Source organism: Trichomycterus rosablanca, chromosome 5 (assembly GCF_030014385.1).
Source record: "Trichomycterus rosablanca isolate fTriRos1 chromosome 5, fTriRos1.hap1, whole genome shotgun sequence".
NCBI classification, from domain to species: Eukaryota; Metazoa; Chordata; class Actinopteri; order Siluriformes; family Trichomycteridae; genus Trichomycterus; species Trichomycterus rosablanca.
This window is the reverse complement of record NC_085992.1, coordinates 26215186-26235740: the sequence shown is the minus strand read 5'-3', so window position 1 is coordinate 26235740 and position 20555 is coordinate 26215186. Positions and strand designations below refer to the sequence as shown.

Below are 20555 nucleotides of genomic sequence, written 5' to 3'. Positions count from 1 at the left end.
GAGCTGAGTGATTGACTCAGGTAGCGGTGTTTACAAAACAGAGAGGGCGGGCGAAATTCAACCACCCAATCACAGACTAGCATTTAGACCTTCTCCGATTGGCCAGTGGTAGCTCTATAAGGAGTCAAATGAGGCTGTTAAACCAATGAAATACAAAGCATTTGTTTCGACATGTACCTGAGCCAATGGTAAATAATATTGATCAAAAATGAAACCAGTTCATTCCAAAAGGAGGATTTTGAAGTGTCCGTCCTAGCGTTACGTGAATGGAGGACTGGCAGCTTCTTTATTATGCAAGTGCATTACTACGACACTACCACGCTCGGTAACATTATGTTAACAAACCGCAAATAAAAAACGGTGGCAAGTCCGACATTAAAACGTTGGTTCTACCAGTCAAGTCTCAACATGAACTAGAATTTGCGTTAACGGCACTAATTTTTATAATCGCGTTAAATTGAGATTGCGTTAATGCGTTATTATCGCGTTAACTTCGACAGCCCTAATATATATATATATATATATATATATATATATATATATATATATATATATACTGTATATACTGTATATATATATATATATTTTTTTTTTTTAATTAAACTTTGTTTTCAATGGCAAAGTGTTTACTTTGTCATTATGAGGTATTACATGTAGATTTTTTATATTCTCAACACAATAAAGTGCGTAGAGTCAGGTGATCATAGGGTTTCTCTTAAGCACGTGTCAAACTCAAGGCCCGCAGGCCAAAACCGGCCCACAGCGTCATTTATGTGGCTTAAAAGATGTGTGATTGTCTTAAAATACACTGTAAAATCGTACATAAACTGCATCTCCCAATGCATGCCGATTTTGTGACTCACAAAGTGACTGCATGCCGCCACTAGATGGCAGTGTTTCCACATCAACGTTTAACTGAGACAGTTTTCCAACAAGTGATGTTGAGAAATATTTACAAATAATCCCAAAATCTACAAGAAGAGAAAGTTGAAGCAGCAGGCAGGTAATTTAATGAAAGATGGGAAAGTGAATACAAGTTTGTGCTTCAAGAAAAAAAAACGGGACGTCGCTTGTGTTATGAGGCCGTGTCTGTGTTAAAGGAGTACAATATAAATGTAGATATACATTATAAATATACAGTATAAATTTGGCATTTTGACACCAAACACAGAACTAAGCCTCCAAGAAAAACAACAAATTGTCAGAAAAAAGGCAGACTGCAATCACAGCAGCATACGTTACAATCGGCCCTTTGAGGGCCACCATAATGCACCCCTGCTCTTAAGGTTTCCTCTGTAATATTTAGAGAGTTTTTCCTTGCCACTGTTGCCCTTGGCTTGCTCATGAAAGTGTTTTGGTCCATTGTAAAGCATTATGTAAAGCTTTATATAAAGTTACACATTTAATAAGATAGCTGGAGCCTTCATAACAAAATTTTTTGTAAAACGTTACCCCAAGAAAGGTCTTAACTCATTTATTGACCTGAACTGTACTGAAGAATAAAAGAATAGGGTAAAATATAAAGTTACATTTTGAAATGTCACTATGTACACTCATGAAGACCTGAATACGTAGACATTTTATTGCTTTTAATTTATCCACGCCAGTCAACCAAACACGTGCGTTGATCTCACAGAATCTTGTCGCCATCTTGTGGAGCATAATTGAACGTCAGAAAGTATCAAGTATCATAATTACACTTTTATCAACTACTTTATATTGCTCAGGGATGCAGTGGGTTCAGTTCACCCGGAAACACTGGGCGCAAGGCAGAACCTGCACAGAGTGCCAAGTCATCTCAGGATTTCACCCACTCCTTCATATAACAGCCAATCATGTCTGTGTAGATGCTTGACTGGCTGATAGCAAAGCATGGATCTCAGCAGTACTGGAATGGGTTACGCTAAAGCTCTTAGACAGTGAATCACAATAGAAGGCATTATTCACAAAAAAAAAACTTGGAGCAGTGGTGAACCTTCAAAAGAGTGGTTGCCCTACCAAAATTTTATTAGGGATGCATCAGTTGCTTATACAGGAGATCATAAAACAACCCAGACAAAATAATTAATGAACTCAAGGCCTCACTTGCTTCAGTTAAAATCAATGTACACAATTCTACAATAGCACAGACATGGGTCATGTTACATCGTAGCCTACAGAACATCATACCAACAGTCAAACATGCCGGTGGTAGTGTGATGGTTGGGACTACTGGTCATAACTGATGGAACCATGAATTATGCTCTCTATCAGAAAATCCTGAAGGAAAATGTCCACCCATCACTTGACCAAAAGCTCAAATGCAGTTGTGTTAGGCAGCAGAACAGTGATACAAAGCACACAAGCAAGTCCACCTCTGAAAAAAATGTTTTTTTGATTGGCCGAATCAAAATTCTGATTTAAATTCTATTGAGATGCAGTGGCAAGATCTTAAACGGACAGTTCATGTTTGAAAATTCTCCAGTGTAGCTGAATTTAAAAAAAAAAATAGAAATTTACATTTTCAGCATTTAGCAGACACTTTTATCCAAAGCGACTTACACAATGAGCTGAACACAATGAGCAATTGAGGGTTAAGGGTCTTGCTCAGGGACTCAACAGTGGCAACTTGGTGGTGGCGGGGCTTGAACCGGCAACCTTCTGTTTACTAGTCCAGTACCTTAACCACTGAGCTATCACTGGCCCTCAAATTTATAGAAATATATCTTTACATTAAAAATGAAATGGTCATTTTTGTGTGTCTACTATTGTTGTAATCCGTATGATCTTGAAGAAAACAGGATTTTTTTTTCCTGACCAGCGGACCTGGGGATGCTGTAGCAACTCATGGGCACTTTGGACTGCAAATACACAGCCCCATACACAGAAAGTTTCAATCCAGCAAGTGTTGTGACACCTTCACTTCATCACCAGTATTAAAATAATCTGCAAATTGAGCCACAGTAGTCCAGCTACTGTAACAGATGCATTAGCTTTAGAATTAGGCATTGCTATAAACATTGTTGGGGAGTGTACCTAATGTCTTGGCTCATCAGTATATATAAACAGCTTTGGAAAATTTTGGAAGAACACTCTAAATTTTTCTTAAAATGAGGTAAAATAATCCAATGAGTAATTGAGCCACCACCGGTATCTGGGAAATCACACACACCCTAAACTTAGTTTGTATTCTCCATTTTCATCTTGCTGTTGAAGGAAAAACCATGTGCATGTGGTGGTAACCTTGTCGGAGGTTTTTTGGCACATCAGGTATAATACATCTCACATCAAAAGTATTTTTTCTCAGTTTTAAAAGCTATATCAGATATGTGGATGAATTTGCAGTGTGTAAAAGCTTGTGACAATTAGGAGACTAAGAACTTTTTCCATATTTAATGATTGTGATACAAAATGAGCCAGAACCATGGGGTAAGTTCATCTTCAATGGGGTCATTCATCTTACCCATGTTTACAGTCTAATATTTAATTGATGTTACATCCTAACAGTAAATAACTTACATTATATTGTATATTTAGATAACTACAGAAGAAAAACAGAAAGGAGTTAAAAAGTGTGTTTACTTAAGGGAGAAAAATCCATCAAAAAGAAAAACCCAGAAAGCTCGATAGGTCAGCCCTTTGTGGATTCCTAGAAAAGGTAGAGGATAAAAAGACATTAACAGCTGGATACAAAACAACCAGGCAAAGAGGATCTTTAGGGAAGAAATAAAAAAGTAGCTTGCAGACCACATAAAAAACGCTCTGACAGGTTGAATTGCCTTACGACAAAGAAATGCCAAGAACTGGCATTTGAACGGCAGAAAGGAACAACAATTTAGTCCCTCGCAATTGGCTCAGCGAGCCCAACATAAAAAAGCAATTCACAAAGTTAAATTGAGTGTCTGTTGGTAGAGATTAGTTTTGGAGATTTAGGACGTGCTAACATCTTGCTTGCCATTTGAAACGTGCCAACCAAAAGCAAGAAAAGCCCAAGTCAACAAAAAGGAAGGTCATAACTTTACGCAGCTCTGAGGAGAGTGATGTTTCAATCCTGCAGGCCAATACTTCAGAATCTAAGAGCTCTGAAGATGACAGGTAAGCCACAGACCTCAGCCCTCTCAGTTGGTGACTCTAAAGTGGGCAACTTAGCAACCATGTGCAAGAACCAGAGGTGTGTCTACAGGTGGGCATTGCCCACCCAGAGGAATCATTTGCCTACCAAAATAACCCTCAAAATTCTTCATAATAAGCAGGGATGGACTGGCCATCGGGAGTACTGAGACAATTCCCAGTGGTCTGCTCTGTGTGTGAATCACTGAAGAAAAAAATAGAATCTGATTTAAGTATTCTAATACTGAAGTGTGCATTGGCCCACTGTTTCCTCAGTGCATGACCATCAGCCAATCACGGAAATGCAGCCCCCAGGATAAACTGTAATCATAAAAACTGCAAAAGGTAAAAAAAAAAAAAAAATCATGAGTGCAAAATGGAGAAAGAAAGGATTGAAAAGGTATTTAATAAAAAGAGCATACTACAACAAGACACAGAGATCTGCATGAACATACTGTGCAATATTTGTGCACAATATTCTGCTACATTATGCCCAACATTTCTGCTCCTCAGAACAAGTAAACACAGTTTGTAAAATAGAATAAAAATGTGTTTAATTTAGGATTTAAATGCACATTTTTAACACTCAAATTCATCAAGAACAGACCAAGAGCAAACTTTCACAGGATCATTTGGAAGCTTTAATCATTGTTGGCATTGCAGAAAAGGTGGCTTTTTTCTTTTTAGAAAACTGCTCCTCTAATAGGTTTGCATGTACAGTTACTTAGTTACTTGTGTTTTACTTAATCTACGAGGGTTCTTCAAAAAGTTTCCGCACTTTTTTAAAACTATTTATTAAGAATTTCAAAAACAAATGACATTACTTTTCTACATAGTCACCTTCCGATGCATTTTCCCAGCGTCGTTCCAAATTTTTAATGCCATCAGCAAAAATGTTTTTGGTTGAGTGTGTAGCCACTGATGCACCGCTGCTTTCACATCATCATCACATGATCTTCCTCTTAAAGCTTCCTTAAGCGTCCAAAAAGGTGAAAATCAGATGGTGCTAAATCTGGACTATAAGCTCTCTCTCAGTCTCTCAGACACGACCAATTACTACTCCTCCCTCCCTCACTGTTTCCAACGTAAATATAAAAATGCGGAAAGTTAAAGATCCCTCATAGAATGGAGTCTATGTGCTATGTGAAATGTGCATATGTGGCTGGGAAGCTGGGTTTTCACTTTGGTGTTGCTGTGATTGAACTGGTCTACAAAAAAGTCCAGGGCTGAATTGAGTTTCCAATCCTCAGTACAGTTAAAGATATTTTTTGAGTATTCATAGTTTTCTGTCACTACATTCTTATTGGCCATTAAAGTGTTTACCAACAGAGTTGTCAGGTTCTTGGTTTTCCTGCCAAATTGGTCTTGTTTAAAATGCAGTCATAGGTGGAAATTCAGAGGTCTTGGAGTGTGATTTTTTGGGCTACTTTCAAAATGTACCACAGCCAACAAAAAGCTTTCATTACCAGTGATGGCATAGTTACCTTGAAAAAGTAATCTGATTACTGATTAAGTAAGTTAAGTTACTTTATTAGTTATATAATGAGGAATATTTCAAAGATATTCCTTTGCAATACTTTATCATTTGGCTGCCAACTTGTGTGTACTGATGAGACTCAATTGAATCCCAGAACATGCTAGTGTGAATGCATGGAAAACTAATTTTAATTTTCTTTCAAGAATATGATACAGACTGACCAACACTATTACGCTAAATCAGCATTAAAAATTGACTTGACTTTTAATAGCCTTCTACAATGCTGGAGCTTAAATTGACTTTACTTTTAATAGCCTTCTACAATGCTGGAGCTTCTTAAAACGGAAGATTTTCTTTTAAATAGAAGTGTTATTTACCTGCTATTAAATTGTTTTCCTACAAAATCCGCCCAATTTGGCGGATAATCGCCCAATCTGGCAACACTGGAATGCGCAGAGCCAGCTGGCGCTTTTACTCGTAGCGCGCCACGAATACTACTAAATAGTACTACTGTACTTCTGTAATGGTGTTGACATTAATGTTGAGTGTATTACTGCACTGTTTTGGTGAAGAACTACTCATCTGAGGTGCGCTGCTCCTGCCTGCAGAAATGCTTCCGCAAAAAAATTGCCGGCAAAGCGGTGGTGGGGGGGCCAGAGGGGTGGCCGAAGATTACTTTATGGTGGCCATGGCAACCACTGGCCACCCCCTGGCTCCGCCCCTGCCAAGAAGAAAGCAAAAATATCTTTTCACTAAGGAAAATGACAAAAATAGTAACGCACAGTAACTTGGATAAGTAACTTTAATCTGATTACTGGATTGGAAATAGTAACGCGTTAGATTACTCGTTACTGAAAAATGTGGTCAGATTAGAGTAACGCGTTACTAAGTAACGCGTTACAGACCATCAGTGTTCATTACAAACAGTACAAAATTGGAATGAATATTTACTCAGCACTTACTCAACATGTTTGTTTAAAGCACATATGAAAAAAGACATATACAAATAAGTGACAATAGAAAGCAGATGGAAAGGACTGTCCAAAAGTTCAAAACAGCTCTTCATTAAATTTTAATCAGAAATCAGAAGGGAATGAAACAACAAAATTAAAAGATTATTATTAAAGATAATAATAATAATAATATAGTTAATAATACAGTATAATGATGTTTCTGAAGAGCTGGTTTTAGACAGACATTGGGCTGGATAGTTTTGCTGTATCTGATCGCCAAACCACTTCTTCACACATGCAGTAGTGATTTGGTTAAGTGGACTGCTAAACCTGTTTGTGGTTAGCCACTCTTGGCAATCCAACTGTTCATATCCTAAATTCTTGTTCATTCTTTTCTTTGGCTCCTATAAGTTAAAAGTATTGTATAGTTTTACAATTGAGGTTGCATGTTTTCCAAGCAAAGCTGTTTTTTTTAAGTTACCAGCTCACCTGGCGGCCACTGGTTTAGTGATTATCCAGCTCCAGGCTAGCAATAGCTGATTTGTTGCTAGTCACTGGAGTTGGCTTGTTGGGAAGGTAAAAAATAAATTTACAAAAGGCTCACGATTAGTTTTATTTGGTTAGCTAGGAAAATCTTCTAGCATGTATAGGTGGTTCTGGATACCTCCACCCCCCAAGAATTGGACGCCATAATTGCATTATTTTCTTTCTTTCTTTCTCAAAATTAAACTATGCCCTTGTTTACATATCTTATTTAGAAAAAGTAACATTGCCCACCCAAAGATGCCGTCATAGTAATGCCATTACATTTTATGTTTTCTTGCAGCCTAGATGCATTTTATGTTAAATAATTTATATACTGTAGTTTTCTATCTTTGTATGCTGTCATAACCAAGTGGGCCTAATTTCTTCTTATATTAGATCATTTGTGTATACTATTTTTGCATGTGATTGTAGCCCTTAATATTTAAACTTATATTTAAAATCTGACTAATAGCTAGTAATTGTTTTCTCAAATGCTGAAACTGAGCCACAAGACCACGTTTTGCTGTCTATTTGAGTTAAGCAAATTTCTAAGGATTTTAATTGTCACACATACTGACCTTATTTTAAGCATTTGTTTGATTTCCATCTTAAATTTCAACTTGTAAAAAATGGGTTTATCTTGCCCCACACTCCCCTACTTAAATGATCACCTGAACCAAATCTTGTGACTGTAAGACACCAAGTTACCCACACAAAGAATGGCAAACAGCCTCTCAGCTGCATGGCGAGAATGGGCTCCTAGGGGTAGGGCTGAAGTTGAGCAAAGCTGGAAAAAAGCTCATAAGAAGCAAAGAAGTGCCAGGCTAAGGTTTGCAGAAGACCATAACTATTAGTCCTGTAAAATTTTGTGGATGATTCAGCAAGGATGGAATCAGGCAGATTAGTCTTTGTTAAGGACGCAAAATTAAGCCACATACAGGTTATCCTAAAAGTGAACTTCTGTTTTGTTCTGTCAATGTTCCCCAACTATAAATGTCACAAAGCAAGGTAAATCAATCTGTGGATGTATGACCAACAGTTCAAGATCCTGTCATAGCCAGAACCTCTGGAATGTGATCAAGAGGTCGATGGATGGCCTTATACTTACATTTTCACACCAGAATCGACATTGTCCCTCAACGGCAATTAAAAATGCAGGTGAAGAGCATCAATATATTTAATCAAATCTTAACTCATTTATTACTTTAAAACAGTATTGTACTCTCTCTATATATATATACACTTGCATTACTTTAGGTCTGAAAACACTTTATCTGGGTTATTAACTGGGTCTGCTTTTTTTGGACCAGTCATCATCTTCTAATAAATGCTCTAAATGACAGTAACTGTATTAGAGAAAAATGGCATTTTGTTAAAAAAAAAACCCCCAAAAATTACATTTACGTGAATTGTAACTAAGAACTGAGAAACGTACAGTACATTGGAGATAAGATAGCATGCAAATAAAGAATAAAGATTGTGAAAAGGCAAAAAAATCACTGACATATTTTACAATTTATTGTATACTTAATCAATTATGTATTAATGTCAATAATGTATTCCTGTCCTGCGCTCACTGTTCCAAGTATTGGCCTTTGACTTATGGCAACCATGGCTAGGATTAGTTAAATTACTGAAAATGAATTTAGTGCAAATACTTGCGTACTGTATTACTAAAGGTCTACAGATTGTGTTCAGTACATAGAGAGTGGAATTAGCTTGAATATTGGATAGCAAAATGAGCTGTAGTTTGCTATGTTTTCATTAAACCACAAGAGATACACCAATTAGGCATAACATTATGACCACCTTCCTAATATTGTGTTGGTCCCCCTTTTGCTGCCAAAACAGCCCTGCAACTGCGATGCACCGTGTCTTCTGACACCTTTCTATCAGAACCTGCATTAACTTCTTCAGCAATTGGAGCTACAGTAGCTCGTCTGTTGAATCGGACCACACAGGCCAGCCTTCGCTCCCCACGTGCATCAATAAGCCCATGACCCTGTCACCGGTTTACCACTGTTCCTTCCTTGGACCACTTTTGATAAAAACTGACTACTGCAGACCAGGAACACCCCACAAGAGCTGCAGTTTTGGAGATGCTCTGACCCAGTCGCCTAGCCATCACAATTTGGCCCTTGTCAAACTCGCTCAAATCCTTACGCTTGTCCATTTTTCCTGCTTGTAGCACATCAACTTTAAGGATAAAATGTTCACTTGCTGCCTAATATATCCCACCCACTAACAGGTGATGTGAGGAATAGATAATCAGTGTTATCCACTTCACCTGTCAGTGGTCATAATGTTATGCCTAGTCAGTGTACATTTCTCTGTTTAAGTATAGATGAAACTTTTTGGTGAACACTACAAAATATACACACACTGCTTGAACCAATGATTTATTACAAAAAGGCAAGACAAAAATCATAAATTGTATTCTAATGGCAAACAACACAAAAACATACACCTCGATATAAGATGTAGGTCCGCTGTTTCAGAAGATGAAATAACAACAGCGATTAAAAACAAGGTAATGATATGGACATGAACCCAAATACAGCAAACAATCTGTTTGCTGCAAAAGAAAGGTGGGAGGCAAAAAGCACAATCACAAGAGTAAAACAGTCTTTCAGCTAGGTCAACATGACCCTCGGTTTCAAGGAAAACAGAGGAACTATTTTAAAATGAAACAATTAAACCAGGAGAAACCAAAGTACCAAACATTTATTATTTTGTTTTTTGTCTTTCTTTCCCCATAGTGAATACCAATCCGAGTGTCAGCAGTGTGTATTCTGTATTCTAACACAGAACTAAAGACCTCCAATGGATTTACAGTTAAATCTGGTGAACGGTTGCTTCTCGGCCACACTTGGAACATTAAACAGTTATGCAGAAAGTCAGGTTGATATAAAAACAGAACACTGCTGAGCTGCACTGCTGAACCACAGAACTGAACCAGTGCACATGTACAGCCGCTTCCAATAAAGTTGGTGGTAGCCGTTTAGGATATTGTATAACTCTGTAAATAAACCTTTATGAAATAAACACTAAATATACTTTATATGCTTTATAAATATTTTTCACACAGATGAAAATTGTGAAAAAGCGACTGGTTAGGTAAAACAGTATCAGCTTTCTAAACTTTTATCTGTCAAGGTCCACTTACTTGCGGCATTTCATTCCGAATTCCTAAGTACGTAGTGCTATGGTTACTGTTTTGTTGTTGTTGTAGATTTGTTTATTTCTGTCATAGTGCAAAGCCTTTTGAAACATGAAATCTCCTGATTACTCCTTAAATTATTTAATGTTAAACAAATCATTCACACTAGCTAGATTTTTTTTTTTAAAAACATCATTCATTTTTGTCATTTTTACACATATACACATATTTAAAATGTTTACATTTTGGTGAGTATATTATCTCAATATATTTCATGCACACACACACACGCTAATGGGTATCAAGTCACCATTACTAAATGCATTCATGTTAATCGCTGCTCTGCAATTTGCAGTTCTCCATAAACCCATAGAGATTTTTGATTTTAACAAACGGACAAGCAAACGTTTAAAACTTTTTGCTCTTTAATTAACAAATAATGAAAAACTGTACTGGAAAACATAGCACTGCAGAACGAAAGAAAAAGCCTTGTGCACACTACATGAAACCTTTGAAAACACACTTTGAATCTCAAAATTTTACGTCTTTCAAAAATTGAACAAGAAATTTGTATCTAAATATTGAAATTGTTTTGAAAATATTAATAAAACACAGGGATATAGGAGAGATCTGATCATCTCAACAGACTCAGAGGGGGGCTGGTTTACATTAAGTTGTGCACTATGAAGGCAAGAACGTACAGCCTACAAAGAACTCATTTTAGTATAAAACCTTTTACTTTAATATTCAAAACCAACTGTATTATGCTGAAGTACATACCGAGTAGCTGGAAGGTCCTAAACTGAGGGGCTGCATCTCAAACTTTAACTGTTAAAATGTAATAATAATATTATAGTATGGTTAATTTAACATATTACAGTAAGACATATGATGTTTGTGATACAGCAGCTCAGGTAGTAGCAACACTACCTACTAAGTGTTTCCGCTTTAGCTTAATTCAGCAAATGGGCATTTGGGCATTATGTCAAGACACACTAATATCAGCTCTTGCACAGTAACTGTGTTGCTTACCGTTACACCTGCATCTACTCATTAAGGTCCTGGCTGTTTTGCTAAGTCGCTTACACTTTATGAGCAATCAAAATGGGCACACGCAGAGGTTAAGTGGGTAAACAAGAGAGGGCTGCAGCACTTATATCATCAGCTACTGGAAAATCTTGCTCAAATCACATAGTGTGCACTAGGCATAACTGATTCTGAACCAGATTTGTCAAACATGAGAAGACCAAAACCAAAGAAAAAAAACATCAACCAACTTTAAAACTTGAACCAAGAAACAAGTTACTGTGTGTATCTACTTTTTAATAAAATTCAGTATCCTGAGCATGTGAGAGAAGAGATGGTGGTTATACTTGTTGGACTAAGTGGAAGGTAAAAGGGGTGGGAGGAGCTACATCAAAAAGTTCAATGCAGGATTTTCTCTTGGTGTAGGAAATGCTCGACATCAAACTAAACATCAAAATCTTCTGGGGACACAAATTTACAGCTAAGATAAATACCGAGTTCAATATCTTTTTTTTTTTTTTTTTTTATTGGGGACACCCCTTTCCCCCCAAATTTTCAATATTAAGTACTCCATATTGATTTCAGGTGTATTTAGTGCAAGCAGACAAAATACCTGCATAGTCAATTTGTTATGGATGACTACAAATAAAGGATAGACATAAATAACACTACAAAATGAAGAAATTATTACCCTGGCATTAAATTAAATGTGACCAAAAAGGGAATGTCAAAAAATGTACAATTCTTTTTACACTTTACACAGCCAGAAATACATCCTCTAGCAACACTCCTCTCAAAAAAATTTAATTGAAAAATTGAGCCTTATAGCTGACAGCACTGCCAGTGAAAACATACCCACTTCACTAAATAAGCAATGCCAAATGTATGTTCTTTACCAAAATAAGACAAATAATGGGATGAAAATAAAGGAAAGGAAGGAAAAACAAAACAAAAACAAGTGAACGCACTTCTACATCAGCTGTGCTAGGACAGTTCTGGAATGCAGGAGCCTCTCATTCGTACTCGAACTCCAGAGGTGCGCTCTCATCGATCAACTGGTTGTGTTTATTTTGTTTGCTCGTCTGCTTTATTCCCATGTGGACTTTCTTGTGGCGCGAGAAGCTGGACGAGTGAACGAAGGTCTTGCCGCAGTGCTGGCACTCGTAGAGCTTGCCTGAGGCGTGCGTCTGCTGATGCTGCTTGAGGTTGGACAAGCGTACGAATGACTTTCTGCACACGTTGCAGGTGTAGCACCGGTCACCATCGAGCATTTGCTCGTGCATCTGCTCCTGCTCATGGTTGGCGAGGCTGGTGTTGAAGCCTGGATACGACTGCTCGTCCATGGCCAGTTTAAGCCTCTTCTTGCCCCGTTTGCCACGCTTGTTCTTCTTACACAGAGTGTAGTAGTTGGGCTTGTCACGTGAGCAGAGCTTTAGGCGGATCTTGAGGTCAGAGGATTTATCCAAAGCATCTCTGCCCTGGGCGTAAGAGTTTAGCAGCTGGCGCACGTGCGACACCTGGTGCTTGGACAGGCCGGTGGATGTGCTGAACACCATATCACACTGTGTGCACTGGTACTGCTTCTCACCTGGCACAAGCTTGTTATCCATTTGCTGCGACCTCTTCTTCTTTTTCTTCTTCAAGCCGCGACCGGTAGGACGGGTCTGTTGTGTGATGATGGGCAACGGCTTGGGCAGCGGGTACTGGGGCTTTAGACTTTTGTCCAGGCCTCTTTTGTGGATAAGCCGATGCCGCGACAAGCTGGAGCTGTGGTTGAACGACTTGCCGCATGCATTGCATGTGTGCAGTCTCTTGACTTTGTGGCACTTCTTGTGGATCGCCAGAAGCCGCTTGCCGTTGCACCGTACGCCGCACAGGTTGCACTGCAGGGGTTTTTTGCAGTCTTCCGACTTGCTGATTGCCTTCGAAGAAAAAGAAGAGGTAGAGGCCAGTCTCTCGCCTGCAGAGTGCATGTGCAAATGGCGTGCCAGACTGGACGAGTGGCTGTAGCTCTTACCACATAGGTGGCAGTTGTACACCCTTTTTGAATGGGAGCCCCCTATTTCCCAATCAACATCTGAGCCTACATCCTCAACCTCCTCCTCCTCCTCGACCAACTGGCTGCTCTCGAGCTCTATGTGCTGTTCTATATCCGACTCACTCCCGACCTCCTCCTCCTGTGAGGCAATCAGGCTTGGCTCTGTATCGTCACATTCCGTGTATACAGCCTCGTATGGAGCAAAGAACCTTTCATCTGACTCTGTTCTAATCAGCTGGTCAGTGACCAAGCAAATGTTCTCATCCGATTCCTTTTTTACACAGGATAGAGTGAACTTGGAGCCGACTTCAGCCCACTTGACCACATACTCAATGGGCTGGGTATCTAGTTCCACCGTGATGAAGTCCGCACCAAGAACATCTGCTTCAGACAAAGTCAGTTCAGTTTCTACCTCCTCCATCACGTTGGATCTTCTGTGCTCCTGACAAAATCTGGATGAGGCAAATATTGCAATTCCTGGATGTCAGAGCATCAATTCACACCTCTGTAATCCCTGGCAAATGGAAAAAAGAAACATGTTTACATTAATACCAGTGGAACAGTGAAAAAACATTCAGAATGTACAATGCACTGTAGCAGAATTATGAATGCACACATTTTCTCTCAAAAAAAGATACAACGAATTCATATCAGGCATAACAGTGGCAATGACAGTAGATATTCTTTGACCTTTTAAGTGGTTTCTTCACAACTGTGTTTTTTGTTTCTCTTTCCATTTTGGGTTGTCCCAATTTTGGATGTACTCAGTTTCCTGAGCACTCTTATGACCTTTGCTTGTTGTACAACACCCATGCACAAGTCTACACACCCCTAAGTACAATGCCAGGTTTTTTTGATAAAAAAATATAAATAATTACTAAACTTTATTCCCCTTTAATGTGATCATCTGTTCAAAACAAACTGAAATGTTTTAGAGGGGAATAAAAAACTTACAATTATGTGATTGCATAAATATTTAAAATATTTAAAGCACTTTTTGATTTTATAACAAAATTCAGCAAGTTTTTTCTTCAGAGTGGAAGTCTATGAGAATGGTACATCTTGACTCTTTGTCCGCTCTTCCTTGCAAAGGCGCTACAAATATGTCATATTCTAAGGGCATCTCCTGTGCACATCCCTCTTCAGGTCACCCCTCTTCTTCTTGTTCCTCAGCCTTTGTCCCGTTTTACGGGGTCGGCATTTCTGGCTTCTTCCCGTTAGGGGTCGCCGGCGGGATTTGGCACAGTTTTACGCCGGATGCCCTTCCTGACACAACCCTCCCTATGTATCCGGGCTTGGGACCGGCACTACAATGCACTGGTCTGTGCATCCCTCTTTAGGTCACCCCATAAATATTTAATTGGATTCAGGTCTGGGCTTTGGCTGAGCCATCACAAAACGTTGATGTTCTTTTGGTGAAGCCATTCTTGTGTTGATGTGGAGGTTTGCTTTGGGTCACTGTCATGCTGCAGGGTGAAATTCATCTTCATCTTTTAAGCAAAGACCTAAAGGTTTTGTGACAAAATTGGCTGATATCTTCAAAATTCCAACATTGACTAAAGCTTCAGTTCCAGGCAGACAGACCCAAAGCATAATGCTGCCACCACCATGTTTCACTGTGGGTATGGTGTTCTTTTGGTGATGTGCAGTGTTGTTTTGGTGCAAAAGATGTCTTTTGGAATTATAGCCGACAAGTTTAACCATGGTCTCATCAGACCATAGCACATTTTCCCAGATGCTTTTGGCAGACAATGTAGGTTTTTGGAAAATGTAGCTAGGCTTGGGTGTTTGACGTTGTAAACGGTTTTCGTCCTATCTCCTTAACCCCCAGCCCAGACATAAGAAAAATATGAGGTCACATGAAGTATACAACCAGTACTTGCCAGAAGTTTCTGTATTTCCTTTGCTGTTGCTGTAGGCCTCTTGGCAACCTCCCAGACCAGTTTTATTCCTGCCTTTTCATCAATTTTGAGGGACGTCCAGTTTTTAGTAATGTCACTGTTGTGCCATATCTTTTCTACTTGTTAATGACCTTCATCACTGTGGTTCATGGTATGTGTAATGCTATGTCTTTACAGACCATGGCTTTAGCTATATCAAGCAACTAAATAAATGTCAGGAAAATCCTACTAGAAGAGTTGAACGTTATATGGGGTTAATCAGAGTCACAGTAATTGATGACTACTATTTAACATGTTAGAATGTGATTGGTTAATGCTAAACACAGCTACCTCCACAATTGTAAGAGGGTGTGCACACCTACGGAACTGTTATTTTAGTTTCTTATTTTATTTTTCCACTTTAAATGATTTCAGTTTGTTTTTGTATTGAATTGCACAGATAAATCACATTAAAGGTGGAGATAATCATTGATTTGCTTTTGTGGTTATTATGTTTCTTTACATAATAATGATCTTTATATCAGTTGCCAATCAAAAACACTTAGCCAACATCATTTAGCAGTCAAGACCTGACACTGATAAAGAACAAAGGAAAATTTATGCAAATTGAACATGAAGAGGTATTTCCCCTCACAGTATAACTCGCAGCTCCATGCACGAGTTCTTGAAAAGTTAAATCAAATCTACTGTGTGCATATTATTTAACAGTATTGTCCCTAAAGAGGTTTTTCATACGAGTGTCAATTCTGCACAGAACATGGTCCAACACCCTAAGAACACGACTGCCAAGACACACTTCCCTTCCAAACATATGTAAACTTCTGACCTCAACTTTACATGCATTCATTAAATTACAAGCAATGTTGAAAAATGCTCAAGTGAGAATTTTTTACTGACAGCATTGTACAAACGTGGCTGAAAAGGCACACTTTAACATGTTCACTTCATTACTTAATGGCTTGGCTCTAAAATCAGTACGGTGACAAGAAAACATGACCTGCTGCTGTAGTTTACAGTAGTGACACTGCTAAATGCTACCGTAATACTACCCCAAGAAGCTTTAACTGCCATTAGATCAAAAATAATTGCGATTAGGCAATTACACAATAACTGTATAATCCTTATAAATGTAATTGTAACAACTACATACAATTTTTGTCAGTTTGTTGGGGATAAATTTGGTCATATTTCTCTTATGCAACGTATCCTAGTTCCTTCGCATTGGCGGTGACACTTAAATAATTTCTTTTTAAAAACTGACCAATGTCTGCATGTTTTGCTTACATTTTTACTTGTTCTTGCTCTGACAAATAAAGGCTATCTAAAAAATATATAAATAGCAGACATTACAGGTAGCCTGCAATTTCTAACAGTAATGCTATGGGAAAAGAGTTTAAATTTTACAAAGAAAACAGACATAAACAATAATGACATTAGCAGAACACTCAGCTGATGGGTTTGTGTTTGCAGTAGGGCTTCTGTTAAAAAAAAAAAAAAACTAGGAACATAAAGCAAAAGATCAGTAAAGAATTTCCTAAAGCCTTAGATAAAATAACAGTTTTTCTGTTATTAGTAGATATTTGGCTGGAACCTTGTGCTGTATAATATTTAATTTTCATAGCATCTGCGTCATTTGACAGACCACAGTGCATAACGTAAATTAATATATTAACGGACGTTATCTTTCCATAATAGTTTCAGTTTCACGTTGCATTTGTTGAAGCAGTGGTGAACAGTAAAAAGTGACAATGGTTTTATGAAGTACTCCTCAGCCCATGTGACTATTATAATAGCATGTTTTCTCATGCAGTGCTGGCTCTAAAGTCACACACAATCAACAGTGGTTTCCAGCCTTGCCCAATATGAACGGATTTCTCCAGATTCTCTGAATCTTTTCACAATATTATGTATGGTAGATGGTAAAAGATCAAACTCACTAGACCTAACTAGCAATTCTCTCACAAAGTCTGGCACAAAGTAGCGAGCTACAACCCATCTTTGCTTGCATATAATCAGTCTTTGGTGGATGCTGCTTTATAACCAATCATAATACGTTCACTTGTTACCAATTAACCTGCTTAATGTGAAATACTATAAAAGGGTGTAATGTAAATATGCTATAACGTTTCTACCCTTATTTTGTGCCTGGCATCATATTCAGAATTTGTTTATACTTACAAAATACAACCAAGGTGGTCAGTAAATTTTTTTCTTTTATCACAAATAATTTTCCCCCCTTTTTTTGCATTTTACAAAATCATAAAATCAATCTGAAGGGAAAATGGATTGCTCCAAGTACACCCACATTCTTAAGGAAAGTCCTCTGCTAAACAGCTGAATATGGGCAGGTTGTTTATCTTCCAAACATGACAACTACCCTAAACAAAACACTAAAAGAAATAACAGGCTTTTTGCAGTATTGTGTATTAAAAAATGTATTTTGCATTGTACCCTTTAACCTTTGACTTGTATTTCATAAACCAATAACTGGCCTTATGTTTGTAAAAACATTTTCTTTTTGCTCATAATAAGTCCACGCCTCTAATATGTCCAGGTACATCACTAAGTTAATGCTTTATCTGATAATATGTAACGATATCATACATTAAAAATGTATGATACTTAAAACTGATGAGCTGAATTATTGCCATAAAGTAACTAATTAAACCAATTGTACCGATGTGGATGTTTACGGTGTTTTGTATGGCTCTGCAAGGTTTATTCATTTTGCCACAAAGAACCTCAGAAAGTAGAAGAACTGTGTGTGTGTGTACATATAAGCTGGATAAACTCTTACCAGCCACCTTATCAGGTTGACCAGCCTTGTACATACACTGTCTATTGTTTTTTACCATGTAGATGCACTTCATGTGTAATTAATTACTTGACGTAGCCTATTTATTATTTTTCTGTACACGGTCACCTCTGTCTACATGTCCACTCTATCAGACCAGATACTGGTTAACAGTCCGTGTGCTGTCGGGTCTGTTAAATATGTTATATGTTACATGTCATGCATGTGTAATTATCTGTGCTATTATGCGTATTACCAAAGCAAATCCCTCGTATGTGTAACATGCCTGGCGAAATAAAGTGATTCTGATTATGATCAGATATTGTTTGGGTGGTGGTATACTGACTGCACTGGGTGGGTTTAAAAAAAAGGGTAAAAATAAATCAACTGTGTTTTTAGACTGCTTCTGCACTGATTAATCATGGACTGCTCAGTTTATGGAATGGGACTATATTGATTCCTGAGATTTACAGCCTGTTCTCCCCCTGCATGATACTGACACAGTTCTATAGTTACACAGTGTTCTCAGGCTTTCTCTTGCAAATGTTTTAAAAGAAAGAAAGTAAGAAAGCTTCTTTCTGGCATTAATCTTTCTTCTAAAATTAGCCCATGGTGACTGTTCCACTTTAAGATACCATTATAAAATACGATCACGATGCCCCGTACATCACACAGGTGTGATTAATGTTCTGTACAGTAAACTGTATCACTTATGTGTGTGCGGAACACCGTGATCTTGCTCTTGTTTTGAAAAATCTTACGCGTTTTGAGTTGAACGAACTTGAGAGGTCTGAGATGATCAATAATAAATTATGTAAACAAAAATGCAATAGTTAACCGATCACATAGTGTTAGCATTAAGGCTTTAAAGTAATAAATACATTATTGAGGTAAAGCACTGAGGTATAATCTATATTGCACCGAAACAAAGCGAAAGCGCCTCAACAAGCCCGTGGTTATTTCCTCATTGCGTGAGGTACTAAACCCCACTTATATCAACTTCCACCTACTGCAGCCTCGGAAACACTTAAATAAGGGTTGAACCTACCGCGGGGTGATTATTTTAGTGAGCTCACCATGGTTTTGTAGACATTATAAAGCGAGTTGTCAGGAGCGAGCGTTAGTACCAGCGAATAAGCAAACAAAGCAGTGCAGTACCATACAGGAAATACAACAGAGGGAAGCCAGTGCGCGCGGTGCATTCTGGGTAGCGCGGATTAAAAGGGCTGTAGGCGACACAAGTGTCAGCAATAATGTTCTCGTTTCAATTCGTATATGTATAGATCAAATTGGAACACGTCCAGAGATTAGCGATCGAAATAATCTTTAAATGATCACACTGACCTGGTGGAAGGAACACATCCTGTGTTAAAGCACATCATTCAGGCCTGGATTCAGTCGGCCCCGCCATAACCAGCGCTCATCCTCTCAGCCTCAAAATATCGATTCTAATCACCCATCCGACGTGCACACATCTACATATATACACCGATCACATATACTGGTTAGTTTAAGGTTAATGGCGTTAATACAGGCTGTAGTGAGGAACCAGGTAAGCACTGCTCGCCTCACTGCTGGTGCATGCGCACATCGAGGAACAACCCGAACCAATAACGTGAGCTCACAGTATTCCGTACAATGATCACCAACCATCACCGTGGTGCCCTACACTGTTTAAGCAAGAATCAAATATGATTAAGTACCTAAAGCTTCTCTGATCATGTAAAACAGATACAGACAAAAATATATATGTAAGAGGATTTGGGGTTGTGCGGATTCGTGTTTAGAATACGCTGTTCCGTACAGTCTGTAAATATTGGATTATTTCAGATGAGGGATGGAAATGCAGCTAAGATCATATCCCATCGATGGGAAAATTTAACCAAATGACAAATAGTTGTGAAGAATTAGGATAGATCCTTCGAAGTCGTACGGAACACCATGATATCGAGTTACTTCCTTCTGTCTTCAGCTTCCTACGCCCTTCATGTGAGGGTTTGTATTCGCATCTCTCTCTCCTGAGAAGCAAGTTAGTCCCCATGAAGACAAGACTCACCGAGCTACAGACAGAACCGCCCTAAAGCAGGACAGGCAAAAATAAGACACAGCCATATGGCGGTTGCTGGTTGTTTTATGTACTATCTCTCTATACATCACACAAACACACACGATGATGGGAATTTACCGCAGAAATTGGAAACCAGTCACCACACGTAAATGCGGACAGGACACCAGACTGTACTAGTCACTGCACAACGTGGAATACTCTATTTGTAAGCACGACATTGTTTTTATGTGTAGTTAAGAAGATAAATGACTCGAATGTAAAGTCATTACCGAACATATGTGTGGAAAAAATTCCGATTTAGGTCCTCGCAGGGATCTGATTGCTCCGTCTGCCGCACCTCTGCCAGATCATAACCGATGTCGTCACGACTGTCAAGTTCTAACCGGGTGTTTTTTTCGCGTCACATCGCTGATTTACAAGTCAAACGATCGACTACCGATCCACACATTACTGTAAAAGTATTCGGCTTTGATCTAGGAATCTGGCCTGAAATTGACCAGCTTGTCGCAATCGCTGTCGTAAAC

At 38.5% G+C, this 20555-nt stretch overlaps 1 protein-coding gene across 5 annotated transcripts; it reads right to left on the bottom strand.

Moving 5' to 3' along the window:
• Positions 1–10611: 10611 nt before the first annotated feature.
• Positions 10612–20384, bottom strand: LOC134315017 (zinc finger protein 287). Of its 5 annotated transcripts, XM_062995904.1 has the most exons (3): positions 20301–20376; positions 19308–19438; positions 10612–13782 (listed from the first exon to the last, which is right to left on the bottom strand). In XM_062995904.1, the coding sequence occupies exon 3, from the start codon at positions 13687–13689 to the stop codon at positions 12244–12246; it is 1446 nt and encodes a 481-aa protein (XP_062851974.1). In that variant the 5' UTR covers positions 13690–13782; positions 19308–19438; positions 20301–20376; the 3' UTR covers positions 10612–12243. The 5 variants fall into 5 exon arrangements, with proteins under 5 accessions (XP_062851974.1, XP_062851979.1, XP_062851976.1 ...); XM_062995909.1 differs by lacking the exon at positions 19308–19438 and having other exon boundaries at positions 20301–20384; XM_062995906.1 differs by lacking the exon at positions 20301–20376 and having other exon boundaries at positions 19308–19654.
• Between the last annotated feature and the right edge of the window lie 171 nt (positions 20385–20555).

Coding starts and splice junctions, on each gene's coding strand:
- LOC134315017 (XM_062995909.1), bottom strand. CDS start 13,689: ATGGAGGAGGTAGAAACTGAACTGACTTTGTCTGAAGCAGATGTTCTT.